General features: G+C 45.0%; 2 protein-coding genes across 8 annotated transcripts in view; one reads left to right on the top strand and one right to left on the bottom strand.

Moving 5' to 3' along the window:
• Positions 1–17,974, bottom strand: part of LOC141726981 (transient receptor potential cation channel subfamily M member 8-like) — a 49,612-nt gene extending 31,638 nt beyond the window's left edge. For 4 of the 6 annotated variants that reach the window (XM_074532143.1, XM_074532142.1, XM_074532144.1 and 1 more), the window contains exons 1-2: positions 17,835–17,974; positions 8,622–8,753 (exon numbers count right to left, since the gene is read on the bottom strand). In XM_074532143.1, the coding sequence (XP_074388244.1) occupies positions 8,622–8,753; positions 17,835–17,903 (201 nt within the window). In that variant the 5' untranslated portion in view covers positions 17,904–17,974. Of the gene's footprint in view, positions 1–1,467; positions 3,201–8,621; positions 8,754–17,834 lie in introns of those variants that run through there. The other 2 variants (XR_012577955.1, XR_012577956.1) reach the window with 2 other exon arrangements.
• Positions 17,975–18,010: 36 nt separating this feature from the next.
• Positions 18,011–23,147, top strand: part of LOC141726982 (transcription factor BTF3-like) — a 34,748-nt gene continuing 29,611 nt past the window's right edge. The window contains exons 1-2 of one of the 2 annotated variants that reach the window (XM_074532146.1): positions 18,011–18,145; positions 18,477–18,545. In XM_074532146.1, the coding sequence (XP_074388247.1) occupies positions 18,477–18,545 (69 nt within the window). In that variant the 5' untranslated portion in view covers positions 18,011–18,145. Of the gene's footprint in view, positions 18,146–18,191; positions 18,236–18,476; positions 18,546–23,147 lie in introns of those variants that run through there. The other variant, XM_074532147.1, reaches the window with a different exon arrangement.

The raw sequence follows: 23,147 nt of genomic DNA, 5'->3' as shown, positions 1-23,147 counted from the left end.
AGGACCACCAAAGGTTACCCTAGAAAACTCCAACCAGGCCAAGAGGTGGGGAAATTCTCAAGCTATTGTTGCGAAACAGGTGCCAGCATATAGGGCGTGTCACCCCCTAGGCAGGCCCTGCCAGAAGCAGTCATTGTAGACACAGCTGCAAACAATCGCTTGGCAGGCCAGAACTCTGCTCAGGGACCTCAGGATTATTTGGCATTCATCCACCACTGGCAGGCCAGAATTCTGATCAGGGTCCTCAGGGTCCTGATCTCTGTCCTTGAGATGGTCGTGAGGCAAATGAGGGGAACTCCAGACCGTCTCTCACAATAATCCAGGCCAGATGTGTCCGGTAGTGAGTTATCTCTAGCTAGTGAGTTATATCTTTGTCTGGCGTCAGAGGTGGAACTCCCAGTTGCCAATAAAAATTTTGTCTTGAGAAAAATATGTACAGAGATAAGCTGCTGGAATTTGACTGACACACACTTCACTTTACAAACTATAAAAGCTACACAAATTTTCACGAAGTTTGAAGTCTCCTGCACACACCCAGGAAATGTGTAGGACTTCTCCCCGAAGTTTGGATGCATCTTTGTGGTTACTTTTCCAGAAATTGAGTAAAAGGACTCTATGTTTACTCCATCGTTAATTTGGTGGTGAGCTACATTGACTCCTAATTTATACTATTTCTTTGCTAGCTGTAATATAGGTACCTTTTATTGTGCACTGTATTTTTTATCTAGTAGTAGTTCTTTTTTATTTATCCTGTGTAGTAAGTAGTCTGTTTAAAGTCTTATGTCTGTTGTGTGTCTATTCAATAAGTAATTAATTTTGTAACAGATCTAATTGGCCATTCTTAAGAACTTGGGAGCAAGAACCATTTGGGGTGCAGGCTGCCTCAAACAGAGCTACTACCAGAAATCTGATTCAAAGGCAGGACTTGTCTAAGCTCTCATCTCCATTTGTAACAGCCTCATGTGGCTTAAGGTTCCTTTTCAATAAGCCATTAGCTCTTTCCATCATTCCATTTGATTTGGGGTACTATGGGGTATGGAATACTTATTGAATTACTTCCTGTTTAGCCCATTCTTGCACTAGGGAAAAGGGAGCAGGCAAACCCTCACTGCGGATGGGGGAGCCACTAGTAATAAGCTGAAAATGATCTGCTTTGGTTAGGAAGTTCCAGTGCAAGGAGTGTTTGACCATGATAATAATTTCTGTTATTTCTGTCAAATACAAAATTATCAGGGACTGGTGAAGTAGTTACTGTAAGTAAGAGAAATTATTACATACAGAGCGGTGTTTGTGCCAAGAGGCCACCAAAACAGACCCACTTTCCAACAGATCCCCTGCACAGGACTGTTTCCTTGGGGTGACCATGCATGCTGCCCTTGCCAGCAACACTGCAAGAAAGGGAGCAGCTGAAAGTAGGTAAGGCCCTTGCCTCCCCTTCCACTGTCCAGACTCAGTGACAGGGCTAGCTCCTGGTAAAATTTGAAAGTTTAATAAAGGACAATAGGATACAAAATTACAGCAAAGTTTATTGGCCAGGTGCTTAGCATTCAGTCAAGAGCACACCTGCTATTTCAGAGACCCCCTTTACATACCTTTTCTATTGCATCAGCCTATTGCATATTCATAAACAATTATGCATATTTAAACTTTTCCCCAAACTAGTTTACATGTTCCAAGAACTGTTTAGCATGGCTCCGACTCGGGTCCACTTTTGTAGAACATGCACATTTCTTGTCTGTAGTTTTGGTCTGTTCTTATTATCACCTCCAGCTTGGGCTTTGGTCCATACTTTCTACAGACAGTAGGTGCTGATAGTTGGCATGTCAGTAGCAGGGGTCTTCATCATACGTTCATTGAATGTTATCCCAACCAAGCAGGCAGATCAATTATCAAAAGCATGACTATATCAGCTATTTCACTACTATGTCTAAATTTAGTTAATAGCAGAAATAAAACCTTGTCCTGGGGTGACATTATGATGCTTGTATATCCCCATTCATCTGCTCTGTGCCTTTAAGACCGGCTCTGAAGAGTGGAAGTTTTGTTTGGGTTTCTCTTATCAGGGACACAGAGGAAAGCGGTACATAAGGCTGTTTTTTCACTTCCAGCTTCAGCTTGCTGCTTTTGCTTGCTCTCTTTTTCTGCTCTTGCTTCTGCTCTGCTTTCGCCTCTGCTTATTAGCTAAAACAGTCCACATTGCTTCCTGGACTGTTTCTCCTCTCCTGTTACTGTGACCATCTCGAACCTGCTCCGGACTGGGACCTGGGAACACTGAAGGTTCGGCTGCAGAAGCTGGCCCAGCGCCGGAGGGACTGAGAACAGAGCAACCACCCCCGAAAGAGACTTTCTGATTTTGCCATCTTTCTCAGAGCGGTGTCATCGGGTATTGTTCATTTTGTGTGCTGGGGGGTGCTGGGCCAGTCAAATAAACAGGTTCTTTCTACCTCTCTCCAAGGAATTCTTTCCCGAACCGGTTTGGGGGGAGGGGCCGTGTGGGTTTCGCTTTCTGGAGGGGCCCTCCTTTGCAGATTCTTTAACAAATTTGCCCTAAACCAGGACAAACCTATATCTTTATAGCAGAGTTATTTTAATATTATAGATATAGTATCCATTTTAATATTTGCAAAAAGCCAATGTTATATTATATATTTATGTCTTTGTTTGAAAAGACAGATGTTGCTAAGGAAGGCAGGAGCCTCCCCTGAAATGGAAAATGTCAACCCTCTCCCTCCGAAATTGTTATAATTTTGAAATTAAGGGGCACTCTCAGGCAAAGATATGGGAATAGGAATAACAGTTCTTTACTAAGGAAGCAAATAAAATTAAAATAAACAGTGCAGTAATACAAAACAACACTGACAGAGTCAGAACTCAACCTGACACCCTGTTAGTCAGGGTGTTGGTAGCAGTCCAATTGAAATGGTGGCTGCAGTCCTCCTGGAGTGGCAGATGTCATTCTGTTGAAGCAGTGATCCTGTAGAAGGGTGAAGTTTTCCTCTGGAGATCCAGTGGTGGTGTAGATGGGCCTGGTCTTCCTCTGGGAATCCAGTGGGAAAAGGCTGCTTGTGGTGTTTGAAATCTCAGATTATATCCAGGTAGGAATGCTTGGCTCCTCCCTCTGGGCGGAGCATCTCACAATGGGATGATGTAATTTTTATGAGTCATGCAGTGAGACTCAATGGCCCATTAACAGAAGCTATCTTCCCAGAGGGAGGATTGGTTGTGGAAGAGATAAAGAAAACCACCCAATTAATAGAAGATAACTACGCCACCTCTAACAGATAAGAATAGAATGCCCATATTTCCAGACTAGGACAGTAAGTTTCCATCTTGCCTACCAACTCCAGGTGAAGACCCTGTCCACACACTGTACAGACGATCAGCATAAAACATGGAAGGAACAAGTGGCCTAACAGTTTTCTTGTCATGTACCTTTGAACAAGGTTTGCCTCTTAATAAAGTCAAGGGATGGCAGGCATGCTTGTACCCCACCATCTGTCCAGGCAGGGGATGCCTATATGCATAGAGCATCATCTTGATCCCCAAGGTTTGCTGTGAGGAGACCAAGAAAACAAAAAACAGGTCGCTGGAACCTGCTCTTCATATTTAACTGCATGGGGACAACATAAAGATTCACATGGCCTTTCACCCTGAGCTGTTGATTTAGCAGTCAGAAAACAGACTGACCACAAGCAGCATCTCTCCTTGAGGGAGCCCAATACCACCATGATGATATCACCTGCCTTTTTCTTTTCAAAACTTTTCCCTTCTTCATTTTAGCTAAATCTCTGAGGGTTCCCTTAATCAGGCTTAGAACCCTGAGCTGGACTGGTGCAGAAGTGTGATGTTTTCCCCTGTGGGCCCTGGTGTGGAATACCAGCCCACTTGGGCCTGGGGAAAGTGAATTAAGCATTCCCTTGTGAATAATTATGTGTTCTCCCCAAAGGGAACTATGTGACATCTCTGGGTTATTTTCCCTTTTGTTCTAAAAATTAAATGGGACTGTATGCAGTTGTTCTCTAAAAGACTCAGGATGCACAAAGACGCACTCCAGATGCGTACTGTGAATAAAACTCAGCAGAGATCATATGTCCAGTCTTTCTGCTTATTGAAAACTGTTATTTTAACCCCACACTGCTACAAACAAAACAGAAAAACATCACTTTTCATACATATGCATATAGCCACACAACCTTTCTCTCCCTACCCAAAGAACACTGGCATCTCTTTTTTTTTCTTTTATGAAAATTCACATGATTTAACCTTCAATCTACTAAATTGTTATAAATACAGTCATATTTGAAAAACAGCTTCCTGATTTGAAAAACAAGTGTTCCTGGTCCATAACAAGCAACAACTCTTAAAATATATAATTCTCCTTTCATGTCTAAGCTTGGAATATTTGAGGCGAACATTTTGGTTAAAAAAGGATTCTAGGCTATGTAGTAAAACCCACAGGTTTAGCAAGGGCCCCGTGGAGAATCTGAATAATAGAAATGCTGACACAGCAGCAAAGAAGCTTCCTGACTCCAGGGACATCTGCCCTATAACCTATCCCTATAACCATGTAAGGCAATATCTTGTTAACCCTACTATTGGTCACTCATGGTCCCTCTAACCCTTGCCATTGGTCAAGATTGGAATCGGGCCAAGGCTATGAAAGTATCATACTGTACCCCTACTAACTTAGAAGAAGAGCTGAGACCCTTCACGGACCCCTCCAATAAAGCCATATTCGTGGAACAGCCGGCCTCTTCTCCTTCTCCTCTCTCTGTCTGCTGGAGCCTCAAGCCAAGGGCAACCTACCTAGCAAGCAAAGCTGAAATCATAAGAGCTGGCTAATCACTAAGAGCTGAATACCCCCCTGCTTGCTAGGGGCTGACCGACGGCCTTGGTCTGGGTGAGCTGGCCTCTGGCACTCAGTCCCCTTGGGGGCTGAGCTCTGGAGCTGTCATAGCTTGCCTTAGGATAAGAACAATTAAGGCTCATTAAGGCTATGAAATAGATATCTATTGATTTAATGCATGTTAAGATGAGAGTTCAAAATCAAAAAAGCCTTTTCCACAGTTTGGTTCATACACTTATCATTATTTCAATAGCTGGTGCATTCAATCAGCTCATCACACAAGGTTATTTCAATGCTCATTTAATATTATATGTATTGAAATGTAGAAACACACATCCATATTACCTCCATAGAAACGTAACAGGAACTGAAGTTCAGTACATACCCCTTATTATTTTTTTCATTCGGGCATCTTGGAAATAAAACTGTGATGTGGTTGTGACTTAGAATTCATCCAATAGCATAAAAATAGTTTTAAACTGCCTAATCAATCCCCTGACTGGATCCGTACAGAACTGAGCTTTACTCCCATGAGAGAGACCTATTTCTCTTTTCTCCTTAATTTATCCTTCCTTTTTTTGTCTTCAACTCTCTACTAGTGCTAACAATGTTTTGCCTGTGAAGATCATATTCTCACAGAATCACTAGGTTGGAAGAGACCTTCAAGATCATAGAGCCCAACCCATGCCCTAACACCTCAACTAAACCATGGCACCAAGTGCCACATCCAATCTTTTTTTAAACACATCCAAGGAGGGTGACTCCACCACCTCCCTGGGCAGACCATTCCAGTACTTTATCACTCTTTCCATTAAAAACTTTTTCCTAATATCCAACCTATATTTCCCTTGGCACAGCTTGTGTCCTCTGGTTCTGTCAGTTGCTGCTTGGAGGAAGAGACCAACCCCCACCCAACTACAGTCACCTTTCAGGAAGTTGTAGAGAGTGTAAAGAGTGATAAGGTCACCTCTGAGTATCCTTTTCTCCAGGATAAACAAACCCTGCTCCCTTAGTCGTTCCTCATAGAGCTTGTGTTTCCAAGCCCCTCACCAGCCTCGTTGCCCTCCTCTGGACGCATTCAAGTGTCTCAATGTCCTTCCTAAACTGAGGAGCCCAGAACTGTACACAATACTCAAGGTGCAGCCTCATTAGTGCCAAGTACAGGGGAAGAGTGACCTCCCTGCTTCTGCTGGCCACACTATTCTTGATACAGGCCAGGATGCCCTTGGCCTTCTTGGCCACCAGAGCACACTGCTGGCTCATGTTCAGTCAGCTGTCAACCAGTATCCACAGGTCCCTTTCTACCTGGACACTGTCCAGCCACATCATCCCCAGCCTAGAGCGTTGCGGAGGATTATTGTGGCCAAAATGCAGGACTCATCACATGGACTTATTAAACTTCATCTTATTGGACTCTGCCCATCCATCTAACCATTCCACGTCTCTTTGCAGACCCCTCCTACCTTCCAACAGATCAACACACGCTCCCAGCTTATTGTTGTCCACAAATTTACTTATGAAAGACTCAATATCATCATCCATGTTTTCAATAAAAATATTGAACAGAACTGGCCCCAGCACAGACCCCTGAGGGACACCACGAGGGACTGGCCGCCAGCTGGATGCAGTACCATTCACTACCACCCTTTGGGCCTGGCCATCCAGGCAGTTCTTAACCCAGCAGAGAGTGCACCTCTCCAAACCATGGGGTACCAGCTTTTCCAGGAGTATGCTGTGGGAGACAGTGTCAAAGGCCTTGCTGAAATCCAAATAGACCACATCCACAGCCTTTCCCGCATCCACCAGTTGGGTCACCTGGTCATAAAAGGAGATCAGGTTGGACAAGCACAACCTACCCCTCCTAAACCCATGCTGGCTGGGTCTGATACCCTGCTAATCCTGCAAGTGCTAAGTGATTACACTCAATAAAAACTGTTCCATTACCTTATCGGGTACTGATGTCAGACTAACTAGCCTATAATTACCAGGATCCTCCTTCCCACCCTTCTTGTGAGTGGGCATCACCTTGCCCAGCTTCCAGTCATCTGGAACATCACCAGTGAGTCAGGACTGTTGGCACATGAGGGAGAATGGCACCACAAGCTCATCTGCCAGCTTCCTCATTACCCTGGGATGGATTCTATCTGGTCCCATAGATTTATGAACATCCAAGCGGCTCAGCAGTTCTCTGACTGCCTCCTCCTGGATAACAGGGGGACCATTCTGCTCCCTGACACCATCTACCAACCCAGGAGGACACTTTTCCTGAGGGCAAGCCACTAAAGACTGAGGCAAAGAAGGCATTAAACACTTCTGCCTTCTCCCCATCTGCAGTTACTAAGTTCCCTCCTGCATTCAGTAGAGAAAAACAGTTGCTCTTACCCTTCCTTTTGCTGTTAATATATTTGTAAGAACATTTTTTATTTTCCTTTACAAATGTTGCCCAATTAAGTTCTAACTGAGCTTTGGCCTCTAATTTTTTTCCTACATGCCCTAACAACCCCCTTAAATACTTCCTGACCTGACCCTCCTTCCAAAGACGATACATCCTCTTTTTATTCCTAAGTTCCTTCAAAACCTCCTTGCCCATCCTGGCTGGACATTTGCCTTGTCAACTCATATTTCGGCACACAGGGACAGTCTGTTCCTGTGCTCTCAGGATCTCTGATTTGAAGCACACCCATCTTTCCTGAACTCCTTTGTTTTTAAGGGCTGCTTCCCAAGGAACTCTCTGAATAAGTCTCCTAAATAGGCCAAAGTCTGCCCTCCGGAAGTGCAATGTAAAAGTCTTATTGATGTTCCTCCTCATTTCACCAAATACTGAGAACTCTATAATTTCATGATCACTGTGCCCCAAGTGGCCTCCAACCACCACATCTCCCACTAGCCCATCTCTATTTGCAAACAACAGTTCTAGTGTAGTCCCTCCCCTGGTGGGCTCACCCACCAGCTGTGACAAAAAGTTGTCCTCCACACACTCTAAAAACTTCTCGGATTGTCTTTTTTCTGCTGTATTAAGTTCCTAGCAGATGTCTGGTACGTTAGTCACCTACAAGAAAAAGGGCTGGTGATCCTCAAACATTCTCCAGCTGCTTATAGAATAAGTTTTCTGCGTCTTCTTCCTGGTTGGGTGGACAATAACAGACTCCCAGTAGGATGTCAGCCTTGTTGGCCTTCCCCTTAATTTTTACCCATAGTCATTCAACTTCATCATCATAAGTTTCAACATCCCTGGCAACAAAATCCTCCCTAATATAAAGGCCCCTCCCTCCACTTCTTCCCCCTTTCGTGTCTGTTCTGAAGAGCTAGTAGCCATCCAGCGTAGGACTCTAGCTGTGTGAGTCATCCCACCACATTTCCATGATGGCAATTACATCATAGCTATGCTGTTGTACCATGGCTTCCAGATCTTCTTGTTCATTACCCATGCTGCGTGCATTAGTGAACATGCACATCAGCTGGGCCATCAGCTTATGCACAACAACGTGCATAAGCTAATATATAAATGCAAAAGCCAATATTATCTGGTCATTTTTCACACCTTTCTTCTGCCAATGAGAGAAATGGATTCCAGGGGGTAAAAGTGAAAAAAATTAAACTGTTTATTTAAAAGAAAAAAAATTAGGGGGCCCACAAGGCACAGAAAAAAAAAAAAGAAAAAAAGAGAGAAAAAAATATGAACCTTACACCCCACCCCCACCTTCTCACATGCCCGAGAGGCAAAGATGGCGACTGCCCTTCTTTATTATGGGGACGGGAGGAGAAAAGAACTCACAGCAGCTGGGAACCTGTTGGATTTTTGGCGCGGGTCTTCTTGCAGCATCTGAAGCAGGTGGGTTTTAGCATCCTTTCTCGTGTCAGTTAAGCTCCTCCAAGGTCTTGGGTTCCGGGCGGTCCCATCAGCTCCCTGGATGAGCCAAAAAGAAAAAACAAAGCCAAGCCAAAACAGTTCAAGGAAAAAAGAAACAAATCGCCGAGAGTATTCCCAGTACAGCCTCCAGGCTAGGGGAAGGGAAAAAACCTTATTGCTTCATGCTAGCAAAAAAACCCCAATTCAACAAAAGGAACAGTGTTGCATCCCAGTCGAGGCTGTCTGGAGAACCCGGAGAAAAAGAGCTTGAATAGAGCCTGTGCAGGATCCCAAGGTTCACTGCCCCCCCCCCCCCCCCCCCCCCCGCCCCCAGGGCCATCTTAAAGCTACAGCACTTATTATTTTCTTGCCATAAAGCAGATACATAAAGCATTATCATAAAATCACCCCAAGACAAAAGTTCATGTGTCACAGCCACAGCTGGTCTGAGTCTGTACAAATTTGGCCATAATAAGAAACCAAATTCAGCTAGACTAGTTTGTCATAACCTAGAAGTAAACAAGTCCCAGGGTGAGGCAATGGGTAGGATTCCAACTCAAACAGGGGACCCCAGCCAATCCCATTCAAACCTGAATGCAGACATATCATTGGCCAGGGAGCTGGGCAGTACTGACATGTTGACCAATCAGTTGTTCAAGCTGGGGAATTTTGAACCCTCTGTAAAAGGGAGCTTCCATAATGAACATGTGATGTTTGTCACATGATCTTAGTGTGTTCAGTCATGTGCCTGTCTCCAACTATGACCGTAATGTAATAAACATGAAAAAAATGTACTAAAATGAATCAATTTGCTATGCTCCATCAAGCATTTTTTTCCTGTACATCACTGTTTTTAAGCACCTAGACCTGAGAATCTCTGAACTTTAACAGTTTAGAGATATAAGTGTTTTTTAGTTGGTTTTTCTTCTTGCTTGTTTTTAAAGGAGTAACAAGGAACTTTCCAACAGCATGACCATCAGTCTATGCAGCACCTTGATCTGGCTTTGAATAACTATAGGTCCTGGGCAGCCTGTTGGCTGTGGAAGATGGCCCCTGAGCCCCACTGCAGAAATCCCTCATCTCCACTGCTCACAGCATCTGTCAGGCATCCAGGAGGCAAAGAAACAAGATAGCCCAGCTCCTACATTCAGAAAAACTCCGAAATTCTTAACAGCTAGAGATCTGGGCCATGAAGCCAGGGGTAGCAGGGAGGGCAGTGGTCAGGCACAGGCCACTGCTGGTGCTCCACAGTGTGTCCGACTGAGGCGCAGCTCCTGCGTGTGCCGGGGCCAGGCCTCCTCACAATGATGTTCCTGATGGAGAAAGGCAAGTGGGCCAACACCATGCCGCTGCTGGGCTTGGAGGCATGCAGTGAGGCCACCAGCACTAGGCCTAGCAGGTGCATGTTGCAGAAGGGCGTCCATGCCAGTTCCGCTGCTGGCAGCAAGAGGCCCAGCAGCGCAGCAAAAGCAGGCAGTGCTGATCCAGGGACACTGCCGGAGGTAGTGAGGGGCTGGCGGGCTGGCAGGGAGGAGTGATGGAAGGCAAAGAAAGTGGACTGGCAATGGTAGGGCTGAAGCTGGAGGCCACAGCCACAGCCATAGGGTCTGTAAACACAGGGTGGCTGCTGCAGATCCTGGGGGCAGGGGCTGAAGGAAGAAGGCAGCAGCAGGGTTCATGGTATGGAGGAGGAGCTTGGGCGCCAAGAGCTGTTATTGCTTAAAGTACTTTCGGCAGCTCAGGAAGCTCCTGTTGTCAGACATGTTGACAGACATGGGGTCCAGCATCCAGTAGTTGCCCTTGCCAGAGTTGCTGGGATTGTGAGGAATCTTGACAAAGTAGTCACTGAGGGAGATTGTGGTAGTGATGCCTTGTGAAGTCTGATCTAGAACAGAGGCTAGACGGAGTTAAAGAATAAAGTAGGTATTTATTAAAAGGCCTCAATGGATACACCTTGGGCAGTACAAGAGCCCGGACAGGGCTACACCCAAGATGAACCCCAAATGGACACAAAAATGGACGACCGGTCACGAGGTCTCTCACTTTTATAAGTTTTGGTCCATTTGCATATTGGAATTAATTGTCTAATTATAGCTTTAGCTTATGAAGTCCCATCCTTGTTGTTTTTCTCTCTGCAGTCCACGTTGCTTATGCTCTTAGGCCTGAAGTTTGAATCGGTTCTCCTTGGTCCCAAGCTAGGATAGGAATTGTTTTGTCTACCTACTCTGTGAAGAGAGCTTACCATCTCTTAATATGAAGCTCAGAACCATACACTAACACAGTACAGAATCTGAAAAATATAAAAGCTAAAACCGAAGGCTTCAGTGGATGCTGTTCTGACATGCAGGGAATTTCTCTCAGTAGTAGGGGAAGTGCCTGCTGATGAATTTGCAGATCTTGCTCAGCGTCAGCCACTTCTCAAGGCTCTGCAGGATGGCCACGGTGATAAGAGCAATGTAGGGAGTAAGGTGGCTTCACCAGATTGTTCTTGCCACCCCTGTGCACCCCACTACTGCTGCCTTCTGTGGACCATCCTGAAAGGGGGCTGCAAGCGGTCACCCACCCCACTGCCACCACACATGTGTGACTGTAGTAGCAGGGTGTTGTCATGGAGGTCACCCACACCCTCTTTGTCTTCCTCCTCATCCTCAGTGTAGGAGTAGCGGCAGGGGTGGTGGGACTGCGGCTCCTTGTCATCCTCATCATCAGTCATCAGTCTCCTCAAGCAGCATTGACACTTCAGACATCTCCAAGTTCAGGGTCATGGCATGATGACAGGACAGTGCATTGGCAGAGTCCGGTGCAGCAAGCAAGCAGATGTGTTCCTAGCCACCACCAGGTACCTGTGCTGCTCTGCAGAGAACTGCCAGTTGCTGGTACTGCGATGCAAAAGCGCTCTTGCCACCTGCTCAGAGGCAGCAGCTGTTTTTGATTTTATTTTGGGATATTTTTACTGCCTTGAAAAATTTCTCTCTTCTCCCCTCCTTTTTTTTTGTCTTTAGCTTTTTTGGGGGGTTGAAGGGCTGTGCCACCATGCCGGCAAATCTGTTCCCCGTTCTTTCTCCTCATTTCGACCCCCAGACATTAATGGATGCAGGACAGGAGGGGGAGGGAGAGCACCTAGTCCTGTGAGGAGGAGGGGGGAGAAGAAGGAGGATGCTGTAGAAGAGGAAGGGTGGAGGCAATGAACAACTGTTGTTAACCATCCTCTTTCTACTATTCATGATTTTGTAGATTTTATCACACTTTGCTAGGTCAGCTCTTTTTCAGGATGAAGCATTCTGCTTGAGAATCACTGGATTAGCATGGAAGTAATTCTGTATTGTTGACAATCCTTGCCATTCTTCTCTCTGATTTCTTGTTCACCTCAGGCTGTAAGTGTTCCCAGGCATCTGTGATTGCAACAAGAGCCACATCCAAATGATCCTCCAGAAGAGCACAAGATGCCTACATTTGCTTTTCCAGTTTTTATTTTAACGTATAATTTATACTCTTTTAAGATAGTGTATATTCACAATACTAGTTGTGAAAAACACCAATCACTTGTTTTTAAAAGTTTAATCATAATAAAATGGTTATAAAAATAGTAATATAATTAGAGTAATAAAATTTTGAACAATTGAGATTAGGACAATACAAGACAATAAAAACCAAAGAGTTATGGACAGTCTGGATACCTCTTTCTGGGCAAAATAAGTCCGAAAAAGGACACCCGTTAACAAAGGATTAACCCTTAAAAGCAATAGGCTGTTGCATATTCATAGATCTCATACATTATGCATAAATTATATTCAAACAAAGGATTCTGTCTGGTCAGTGTCAACTTCTTCCTCTTAATCCTGATGGTGTCTTCATGGCTAGGCAAGGCAGGAAGAAGTTAGTTTCTTCTGATAAGAGAGCAATAAATTCTCTTTCTCTGAAAGATTTAGGTGTCCTGTGGCCGCTATCTGGTGCGAGTATCTCATTCCTTTCTTAAAAAAATATCCCACATACATAGATCCTATTTTAACTACAAAAGTTACCTTTTGACTACAAAACTACATTTACCATACTATTAAAATGTTAATACAGCACTACTAATCAAGACAGCATAATACATATAGTAAATATCTGTGTAGAGCCATATAGCATGCACTTTTCACACTAGTGGAGGGATCATTGATTTTCAAAATGAAGCACTGGACCTTGTAGCTAATGCAGCAGGGTCTTCATCATATGAACAAATGTTTGTTTCAGTTACATTTGATTTCATGTCTCCACTAGTTATTGAAAACCTTTCCAACATTCTCCAGACCCAAAGTTTTTGTTGTAGACAAGCTCTGGCAAATTAGGAGGAAGATTCCATAACTAATGTCTCAGATATTTCAGATGTTTTCAATTTAATTCTGTAGCAAGGCAAATAAGCCCTGAAGGAGTATGATCCCATTCATAAATGCAGTGAAGATCAGCAGGTAGGCTTTTTGTTCACTTATAAATCTTTGGGGATAAGCTATACTGTGATAAAAGAGGAGATTGATTTTTCATCTAAAACTAAGGGGGTGGCAGGTTCCTGCCAGGGCTTGAGCAGAATTAATTGATAATACTACAGAAGGAGGATAATGTTGGGGGTTGGGTTTTTTCTTTTCTTTCCTTGTTACTTGTGGAATTTTTTTTCCCATTGAGTTGCTAAGAAGCACTGATGGCTGTGTGCTTGAGAAGGCGAGGAGGGGGAACTCCTTTGGTTTTCTGAGAGTTTCTCTGGAGTGGGGGGGGGGGGGGGGGGGGGAGGGGATGGGGATGGACGACACAGATATCCAGAGAATAGAGGCAGCTAAAAAGACGAAGGCTGGAGAGTTGGGAACGCTGTCTCTCACTCTGCTGGGTGTTGGAGGAGTATGGTCGGACCTGCTGCTTGGGGAAAGGAATTCACTGCCACTACCATAACCCAGCGGAGAATCTTTCTCCTGCTGCTGGGCCCCGCATCCCCCTGCCCTGCCAGGACATCCCGCAGGTTCCAGCTATTGCCATGGAGTTTCTGATACATCTCGTCCACCGCCCCGGGATTTTCTGCTCATCTCTGCTGTTCCAGCCTGCTGCTTCCGAGAGTCCTGCTAAGGGCACCGGGATCGGCTGCCCCAAGGGTTGGTGAAGCAAATTCTCTCTTCCACCCCTTCCCATCTCGGCCGAGCCGCCATTGCCACCTGCTCCCCAGGCCCGTGCCGGAGCGCCCCCTGCAGCCGTGTGGAGATCATCGCACCTGCCCTACCCACTGGGCAGCACCCCTGCTGGCTGTGACCGTAACTACACCAAGGGGAAAAGTGCCTGCAGCCGAAAAGGCTGTTACTGGGTTCCTGGTTCCTGGTTCTGTTATTATTAATGATGTAGTTGCTGTTGCTTTGTTTGCCTTGTTATACATACTAGTAAAGAATTGTTATTCCTATTCCCATATCTTTGCCTGAGAGCCCCTTAATTTCAAAATTATAATAATTCAGAGGGAGGGGGTTTACATTCTCCATTCCAAGGGAGGCTTTCTGCCTTCCCCAGCAGACACCTGTCTTATAAACCAAGACAAAGATCTTCACCTCCATCCAGCCTCCCCACCTCTGGTCACCTGCACTCATCATTTACCTCCCACTGAACATCAAATTGGATCAGGAGGCCTAGAAAGTCAAAGGCAAAATCCAGAATCAATTTCACACTTGCAGCTGCCAAGACATTAGTCTAAGGGTGCATGTTGAAAGGTACACATCTGAAAGCGTGGCAAATTTAGTCCTGGTTCATCCTGGGCTATAAATGTGCCATCCTTGGGTAGGACTGTTCTGGTTTGGGGTCACATCTTAACAACTTTTTTGACGTGCAACTCAGCAGTGGTCAAAACATTTCTGTGATCATGGCTTAAGCAATCAAGTTTTCTTGAATTCTGGGTATAGGACATCTACAGGAATAATCTATTTGCTTGATCCTGTCATCTCTGCATTAATATAAGGTACCATCTTTTTCATACATAGACGGTGAGGAATGCTGTGACTTTTGACTTTTATCTATTCTCTAGCAAGATCTTAATTGTTGCTTTCTACCATGAGAGACTAACATGAAAGCTTTTCTAGGCAAGCCTTTACCAATCTGATTAACATCTACTCTGAAGTATTTGGTAAAGAAGTCAGGGGATTCTTCATGCAGCATTTCTCTAACTATTCTCTAATTGTCCTCTGTGGGTTGTTAGAGAGACATCTCATAGCTCATGAAAGGCTTGTGATGTGGCTTGAAGCCCAGGTATTTTGGGTTGCTGAGTTTAAGTGCTACAGGCATGGTGAAAAAAAGAAACTATTTACTGAGGAACTCGATCTCTTCCTAGACACTGAAGTCTATTACTCCATAGAACCCACCAATACATAGTACAACACTAATATATGAGATGAAAATAGCACTGTACCTAAATTTCTTCTTCCTGGGCTCCCATTCAATGTTTATATATTTAGTATCTCTTCAAAAGTTAAGGATTCTTTAGTGAATCTTATGTCTCAACTTTGAGAGATGGTTTCTTTTCTGTTCATATCTCTCATAACACCTTTGTTCCTGGACCCCCTAATGCTGCTATTTTCCTTCACTAGATTACTAACATATGTTCATATTTTAAAAAAAATTATCAGTTCCCCCATAATGTCCTGGAGCATCTACATTAGGAATGAGAACATTATTATTTCCTATGGTGCTTTGTTGATGTGCCATATACTTCTGCTTTCTTGACTGTTGAATACAGCACTCTTTTGAACAAACATTCCCTAAAGAGACTGAATGTTAGGCAGATTTCCTTCACTGCCTGAAAATATATTGAATATGTGATCTTTGTGATCATTGTCAATCAGGACAAATACTATTCCCCTTTAACTCAACCACTTATGTCTATGATCTGTGATTTGTTTCCTGAATATGATACTAACTTAACACCTCAACATACCGTATTATTACTTAGACAGTACTGGACATGCCTTTCAGGAGAGCTTTTCCACTGGCACTTTAATAGCAACTTCTGTCATTATTCTGCCTTTCACATAATTTAGGAGACAATTTTCATGATGTCAGGAAAATTAATCCACAAACATCAGAGGTTTCTGTCCAAAAAGGAGACAGAAGAGTCCTTTTACTTTATTCAAATAAAGGGAGAGGCCATGGGGCATTCCCCTGGGGTCTGAAATTTTTGGAGGACACAGTCTCCTTTTTATCATAATTTCCTGGCCGCATTTCCCTTCTCTCTTTCCCCATTGGCAGTCTGTACTTGAGAGGTACAGACTACCCGATATGCCTGATACCGAAGATTTCCCTCTAATGTATTACCCTCCCTTTTAATTTTTCATTCTTATGGAATTTAGGGTTTTCTCGCATTGTTTCTTTCAATGTCCAATTTCATTTATCAGCAAACCTAAAGTTTATTTGTAAAAGCAAATATCTTTTTCCATTCATCAATCAGTGGAATCCTTCCCATTGTTTCTTTTATCTCTCAGTGCTAGTTTTCTCTACCAGCAGACCCACAGCTTGTTTATAAAGACAAATCTTCCATTCCTCTCAATGACTAACCATTTGAATGGTCTTTTTCCGTTTCTATGATGCTTCTGTGCAGCTAATGAACTTTGCTTCAATAATGTATATTCTTTGAGGATTAAGATCCTAAGTTTCATCCTTTTTCAGAACTGAAAGGATGCTTGCTGAGCTCACACTGTTTCAGTACTACAGGCTTTGGCTCTGTTTCATTTCTCACCAGAAGTTCTTCAGATACAAGTAAAAACAGTTTTAGGTTTATGTTTTCTATGATGCAATTACACAAAAAGGACTGGAGAAAAGAAGCCAATAGTATTGTACCATTCTAAAATGCTTTTTCTCTGATGCAAAGTTTGCTTTTGGAAGGTCAGCTGTTCATTCCAGGAAATGTAACCAAATTTTACAGACTCCCTTAAACTGTAGTTCTTCAATTGCTTCAGTTGATTCAACTCAGTGATGTGGTTTTCAGCATAATTTGTCTTCAAAACCTCACACGAGAGAATATGATATTATACCTCCAAGCCAGCGAATCCTAGCCTGACAGCTGGGACTGCACTTTCTACAACTTCTATCTTGGAATAATCTTTCTGTGATTCATTTTCACTTCAGTATTTCAGCTTATTAAAACATTTTGTATGTTTGCAATCATCAATTTGCCTTGTAATTCTGAAATCTTTTTTTTATATTGATGTCAGGCTGTGAATCTGAAGAAATGTATGGAGTTTGCAAGGCCAGGTTTTGGTAGCAGGAGGGCTACAGGGGTGGCTTCTGTGAGAAGCTGCTAGAATCTTCCCCCATGTATGGCAGAGCCAATGCCAGCTGGCTCCAAGACAGACTCACCACTGGCCAAGGCCAAGCCAATCAGAGATGGTAGTAGCACCTCTGCGACAACATATTTAAGAAAGGAAAGAAGTTACTGTGCAAAAGCAATTGCAGCCAGAGAAGAGAGGACTGAGAATATGTGGGAGCAACAACCCTGTAGGCACCAAAGTTAGTAGAGAAGGAGGGGGAGGAGGTGCTCCAGGCACCAGAGCTGAGTGTCCCCTGCAGTGCACGGTGAAGACCGAGGTGAAGCAGCTGTCCCCCTGCAGCCCAGGAGGTCTCTGAGGAAACAGAGATCTACCTGCAGCCTGTGGAAGACCCCAGGCTTAAGTAGGTGAATGCACCCAAAGAAGGTTTTGACCCCATGGGAAGCCCATGCTGGAGCGAGCTCCTGGCAGGATCTGTGGACCTGTGGAGAGGAGGACCCCCACACTGGAGCAGGTTTGCTGGTCAGACTTGTGACCCTATGGGGGACCCACACCAGAGCAGTTCATGAAGAACTGGATCTAAAAGAAAAATCATGGATACGGGGACAAGGTTTGAATTGCATCACCAAGAGAGAAAATACAGCATTTAAATATCTTCTAGGGAAAAAAAAAAAAAGGACATATCCATTAATCGAAAAAAAAAAAAAACCTGCCAGGTGAGGCTGCAAGCAAGAGAAGGTGGGGGAAGCAGGGAGGGAAGGGAGATAGGCCACACACCCCAAACCAGATCGCAAACAGAAACGAACACGCCCGAAGGGAGGGGGGAAGAGGGGGAAGAGAAGGGGGGGCAGCGGGGAAGAGGCGCGGACTTTACCTTGCATCCCAGCTCAGCCACACAAATAAATTTACTTTTAGCAGCACAGCAAAGCTTACTAGACTCCATGGCTCTGCAAGTAGCGTCACCTCCACTCACTATCTCATGCTTTTAACTCCTCCCGCGGTGGCGGCTCCTCCTCTCCAGATTTCACTGCCGCATAGGGCGCACTCTCCTGGCTTAGGCAGTGGCAGAGCGGCGTGCCTGGTCTCCCTTCCGGCCGCCATCTCGCGTGTTGCGCTCTATCTTCATCCCACTCCCACAACTCTCATCTCTCCCCGCTCTGGCACCGCTGCTTCCGCTCTAAGAAGGTACAAAGGAGATGGTGGGGGAGGGACTAGCGTGGAATTTGTTGCGCGACCAAGGGCTGCGGGTTAGTGGGCGGCTGTGGTTGGAGCAAGGCAAGGCATGGCATTTACGGGCAGGGCCTCAGGAGAGCTGTGTATGGCACTGTGTGTGGCAGACCGACCGCTCCTTTCTCCATTAGGGCTTGGACGGCTTTCCGTCGGGTGTGCGAGTGTAGTGAGGAGTAGCTGTGGAGCCCCTTGAGCTCACCTACCTTACTGCCGGGCCCAGGTTGTGGCCTGGGCCGCCGAGTGCTTCCTGACCTGTTTTACATGGGTGCTCTTGTTGCTTCCACAGATGAAAGAAACGATCATGAACCAAGAAAAGCTTGCTAAGCTCCAGGCCCAAGTGCGCATTGGTGGCAAGGTAGGAACTGTCTCTCATCCCTGCCTTCAGGATTGTGTGTCACGGTCCATACACTGGGCCTCTGATGTGGGATCCTGAAAACTTGGGTGGGGAGCAGCCTTAAAGACTCCTGCCTTGGCTGGACTGTCCTTGGGGGAAACTGCACTGCTGCAGTGATCTCTAGTCAATTCAGTAGAAGCAGAATGTAGGAGTTGAACCTCCAGCCTTTTCTGTTTGGATTTATCTTATAGCTGAATTGTAGCCTATATTCTTATATAGGCTATATTAAAAGGCATCTGGGATGGGGCAACCCCGGATGTATGTACGAACTAAGGAATGAAAAATAGAGCAGCACTACAGAAAGGGACCTCGGGGTCCTGGTCAATGGTAAGCTGGATATGAGTCAGCAGTGCCCTGGCAGCCAGGAGGGCCAGCCATGTCCTGGGGTGCATCAGGCACAGTATTGCCAGCCAGTCAAGGAAGGTGATTGTCCTGCTCTGCTCTGCACTGGTGCAGCCTTAACTCGACTACTGTGTGCAGTTTTGAGCACCACAATATAAGAAAGTGTTACAAACAACTGTTTGAGATCACTTAAAAAATCAGCTGCAAGGGTATCGGTAAAGTCCAGATTTAATATCAAGCGACAGCATGACAAAGTTAGTTAGCAAAATTCACTCTGTCACTTACTAGACAGTTAAGGCACACCAAGGAAAACAAGCAACAACAAAACCAAACAAAATCCAGGCAATCAAAACAGAAATGAACTGAGAACTATCTGGGGGGGATGCGGGGGTATGCATGTGTGTGGGCATGTGGCAAAAGGATAGTGAGGATAAGGATAAAAAGGAATACAGCCTAAAAGCTTAACAGCACTCAAACTTAACAGTACTTTAAGTTAACTTATACTTGAAACCTAAGAATTTAACAAAGGAACAACACTTATACCTTAACCATAACAACTGAGGAATAGCACTCGCAGCATTTAACTTAGCTTATGACTTAACCTTACTTACAGGCCTAACCTACTTATATATCTAAGGTACTTAAACACCTAAGAAAGCAGCATTTCTCCCAGGTTTCCTATAGCGCATGTGCATGTGTATGCACACAGACATAAAGAATCAGTGCAAGTTACCTGTGAAAAATTCCCCTCAAGTGTAAGTGAAATATTAATTTCAGATGGCTTTGCACCTCCCCAGTGGGTGAAGGGTCAGGCCTTGAGGAGTGGGGGTGTTGTCCCAGGACTCGACGTAAATCAGCAATCCTCTGAGTACAGCAAACATGAGAGTTTGCTGGGTCTAAGAGGCCCCACTCAGAGGGAGGTTGCTGTTCACAGCCTGCTGCAGTCTAGAAGAGCTCAAAGGGTCTCATTTTAGACCACTGTTTATAGGGTCGCAAGAGAGTGGGCTTTAGTCATAACAGTGTTTCATCCTGGACACAGTTTGGGTCAACACTTTCTTTGAAACTGTGAGAACAGGGATATTATGCCATTCAGACAAGGAAAACCGTTTCCAAGGCTGTTCATAAAGAAAACAGGAGCTCATTAGCAGCAGTTCCTGGGAGCAGACAGTGTTTCTGATAAGCTCAAGAAGAGCTGAGCCCATGTGCTGTTTGTCAAGGCTGAGGCCTAACAAGCATTTCTGAGATCACAGTGTGGCCTGGAAAAAGGGGGGGTATGCACCACCACAGAAAGATATAAAGCTACTAGAGAGCATCCAAAGGAGGGCTACAAAGATGGTAAAGGGTCTAGAGGGGAAGCCATATGAGGAGTAGCTGAGGTCACTTGGCTTGTTCAGACTGGAGAAGAGGAGACTGAGGGGAGACCTCAGGCTACAACTGTAGTTTCAGTCTACAACTTCCTCACAAGGGGAAGTGAAGGGCAGGCACTGATCTCTTCTCTCTGGTGACCAGTGATAGGACCCAAGGGAATGGCATGAAGCTATGTCAGGGGAGGTTTAGTTTGGATAGTAGGAAAAGGTTTTTCACCCAGAGGGTGGTTGGGCACTGGAACAGGCTCCCCAGGGCAGTGGTCACAACCCCAAGCCCGTCTGAGTTCAAGAAGCATTTGGACAATGCTCTCAAGCACATGGTGTAAATCCTGGGGCTGTCCTGTGCAGAGTCAGGAGTTGGACTCTGATCCTTGTGGGTTACTTCCAGCTCAGGATATTCTATGATTAAGATTTGAAGTAAGTAGACCTTTAACAGTAAATGATCTTGGGTATAGTTTTCATAATAGACTAGAGAGCTATACTCCAAATTCTCATGACAAATCTTTAAGATGCCCGTGGCTGTTTTCTTGCTTTTTAGAACAAAGCTGGGGTTTCTGTATTTCTCATACTCTTATCATTGTAGAATAACATGCGTAGAAGACCTTTTTATTTTAACGTCTGAATTTATGTAGCTTTGTGATTACTTATAATCTGAAAATAAAAAAGTATGTTGAGTATAGTTGTATGCTAGTAAACATGTTAATTACAGTTTCAGTTTTAAGGCAAGAATTTGTTAGCAATTTTTTTGTTTCTATACCTGAGAAATGTGCACACAATACAGGCTTGTATTTAGAACACAAGCTATTCTAAAATAAGACAATGGGAGCAGTGGTAAAGGGCTCTGGAGTGCAGGTAGTTTTTTCATCAGTCTTCCTGATCAAAAGGAAGGAGTTTGAAAGTGTTAGTCAAATTTGGCAAATCAACAAATGGTTACAGTACTGGTGCCACAGTTGGGGGTTTGGCTACCTAGACTATAGGACTTGGTTTGAGAAACATGATCTGTTAGCGGATGATGGGTCCATCTATCAGAGAAGGGGATCTTTTTCAGTCATAGGCTTGCCAAGCTGGTGAAGAGGGTTCTAAACCAAAATTGCTGAGAGAGGGGAAACTCAGTCCATCCCACTCCTCCTGGTGAGATGCCAGGGCTGGGGAGAGATGCCCAAAGCCTGGAGAGGGATCACAGGTCAGTAGGAGAGCATCTGAAGAGCAGCACCAAAGAATTCCAGCCAGTAAATCAGCTTTATCAGGGACCCAACTTAAATTCCTCTATGCAAACACATGCAGCATGGGGAATAAACAGGATGTGCACATGCCTCCAGGGCTATGATCTTACTGGCAACACAGAGACATGGTGGGAGGCTCCTGTGATGAGTGTTTGAATAGAAGGACACAGGCCCTTTAGGAAGGACAGGCAGGGGAGACAAGAAGGTGGTGTTGCCCTTTATGTCAATGGAGTGCATGGAGCTCCACCTGGGGATGGATGAGAAGCTGACAGAGTTTATGGGTCAGGATTATAAGGAGGGCAGGGACAGGTGACATTATAGTGGGAGTCTACTACAGGCCACCTGATCAGGAAGACAGAGTGGGTGAGGCTCTCTACAGACAGATAGAAACAGTCTCTCATTCAGAAGCCCTGGTCCTCGTGGGGGACTTCAACCACCCTGATACCTGTTGGAGGGACAACACAACAGAGCACAAGCAATCCAGGAGGTTCCTGGAATGGGTTGATGACTTCCTTCTCCTAGTGACAGAGAAGCCAATGAGGCTAGGGGCTATGCTGGATGTTATTCTCACCAACAAGGAGGGGCTAGTGGGGAGTGTGAAGCTCAAGGGCAGCCTGGGCTGCCCTGACCATGAAATGGTGGAGTTTGAGATCCTTGGGGCAGCAAGGAGTGCACACAGCAATCTCACTGCCCTGGGCTTCAGGAGAGCAGACTTGGGCCAGTTCAAGGATCTGCCTCGTAGATCTCGGGGTCTCTAGTTGGTCAGAGTGACCCCGAGATAGGTTAGAAAGTGTCTTTTCCCAGCCTGGCAGTCAAAGGAGGAGTCAGAACTCTTAATTTCTGGGTCTCAAGGTTGTTTATTGTATCTTATCTATAAAATTCTTTCTCCTGTCCTGCCGAGGTCCGCTCAGCAGGTCAGTCAGAGGCACTCTGCCTGCCCCCGGGGTGGTGTTATCTTTTTATACTAAAAACTACATGTACAATATTTACAATTACTTTCCAATACCTATCACCTATGTTAGAGAGTGAGCTTCTATTCTAAACCAATCTAAAAGTGCCAACATCACAGCAGAAGATGGAGGCCAAGAAGAAGAAGGAGAAAGGCTGGACATGCCCAGATTCCTCCATCTTGCCCCATGAACCCCCATTCTAAAAACCTCAAAAATCTATTTTTCACCCCATGATAAATTCACTATCATTCTACTTAAACTTTCGTGGCTTGTAATTCTTCATATAAAGTTTGGTAATTGTTTTTTCCAAGGGCTAAATCAAAGGCACAGGGATCTTGGGCTCTGTGCCAAGGTCTCTGAGCCCCCTGGGCAGGGGTTAAAGTCCTCCAGGGCAGCCAGAGGAATTTCCTGGGTTCTGACAAGTAGAGTGCCATGGTATAGGGCCCTGGAGGGAAGAGGGGCCCAAGAAAGTTGGTTGATATTCAAGGATCACCTCCTCCAAACTCAGGAGCAATGCATTTCAACAAAGAGGAAATAAGGCAAAAATGCCAGGAGGCCTGTGTGGATGAACAAAGAGGTCCTGGACAAGCTCAAACAGAAAAAGGAAGCCCACAGAGGGTGTAAGCAAGCACAGGTAGCCTATGAGGAATACAGAGAGATTATCTGACCAGCTAGAGATCA

Source organism: Zonotrichia albicollis, chromosome W, assembly GCF_047830755.1.
Source record: "Zonotrichia albicollis isolate bZonAlb1 chromosome W, bZonAlb1.hap1, whole genome shotgun sequence".
NCBI lineage: Eukaryota > Metazoa > Chordata > Aves > Passeriformes > Passerellidae > Zonotrichia > Zonotrichia albicollis.
Note: the sequence above shows the minus strand (reverse complement) of the source record. Positions and strands in the feature narration are given on the sequence as shown.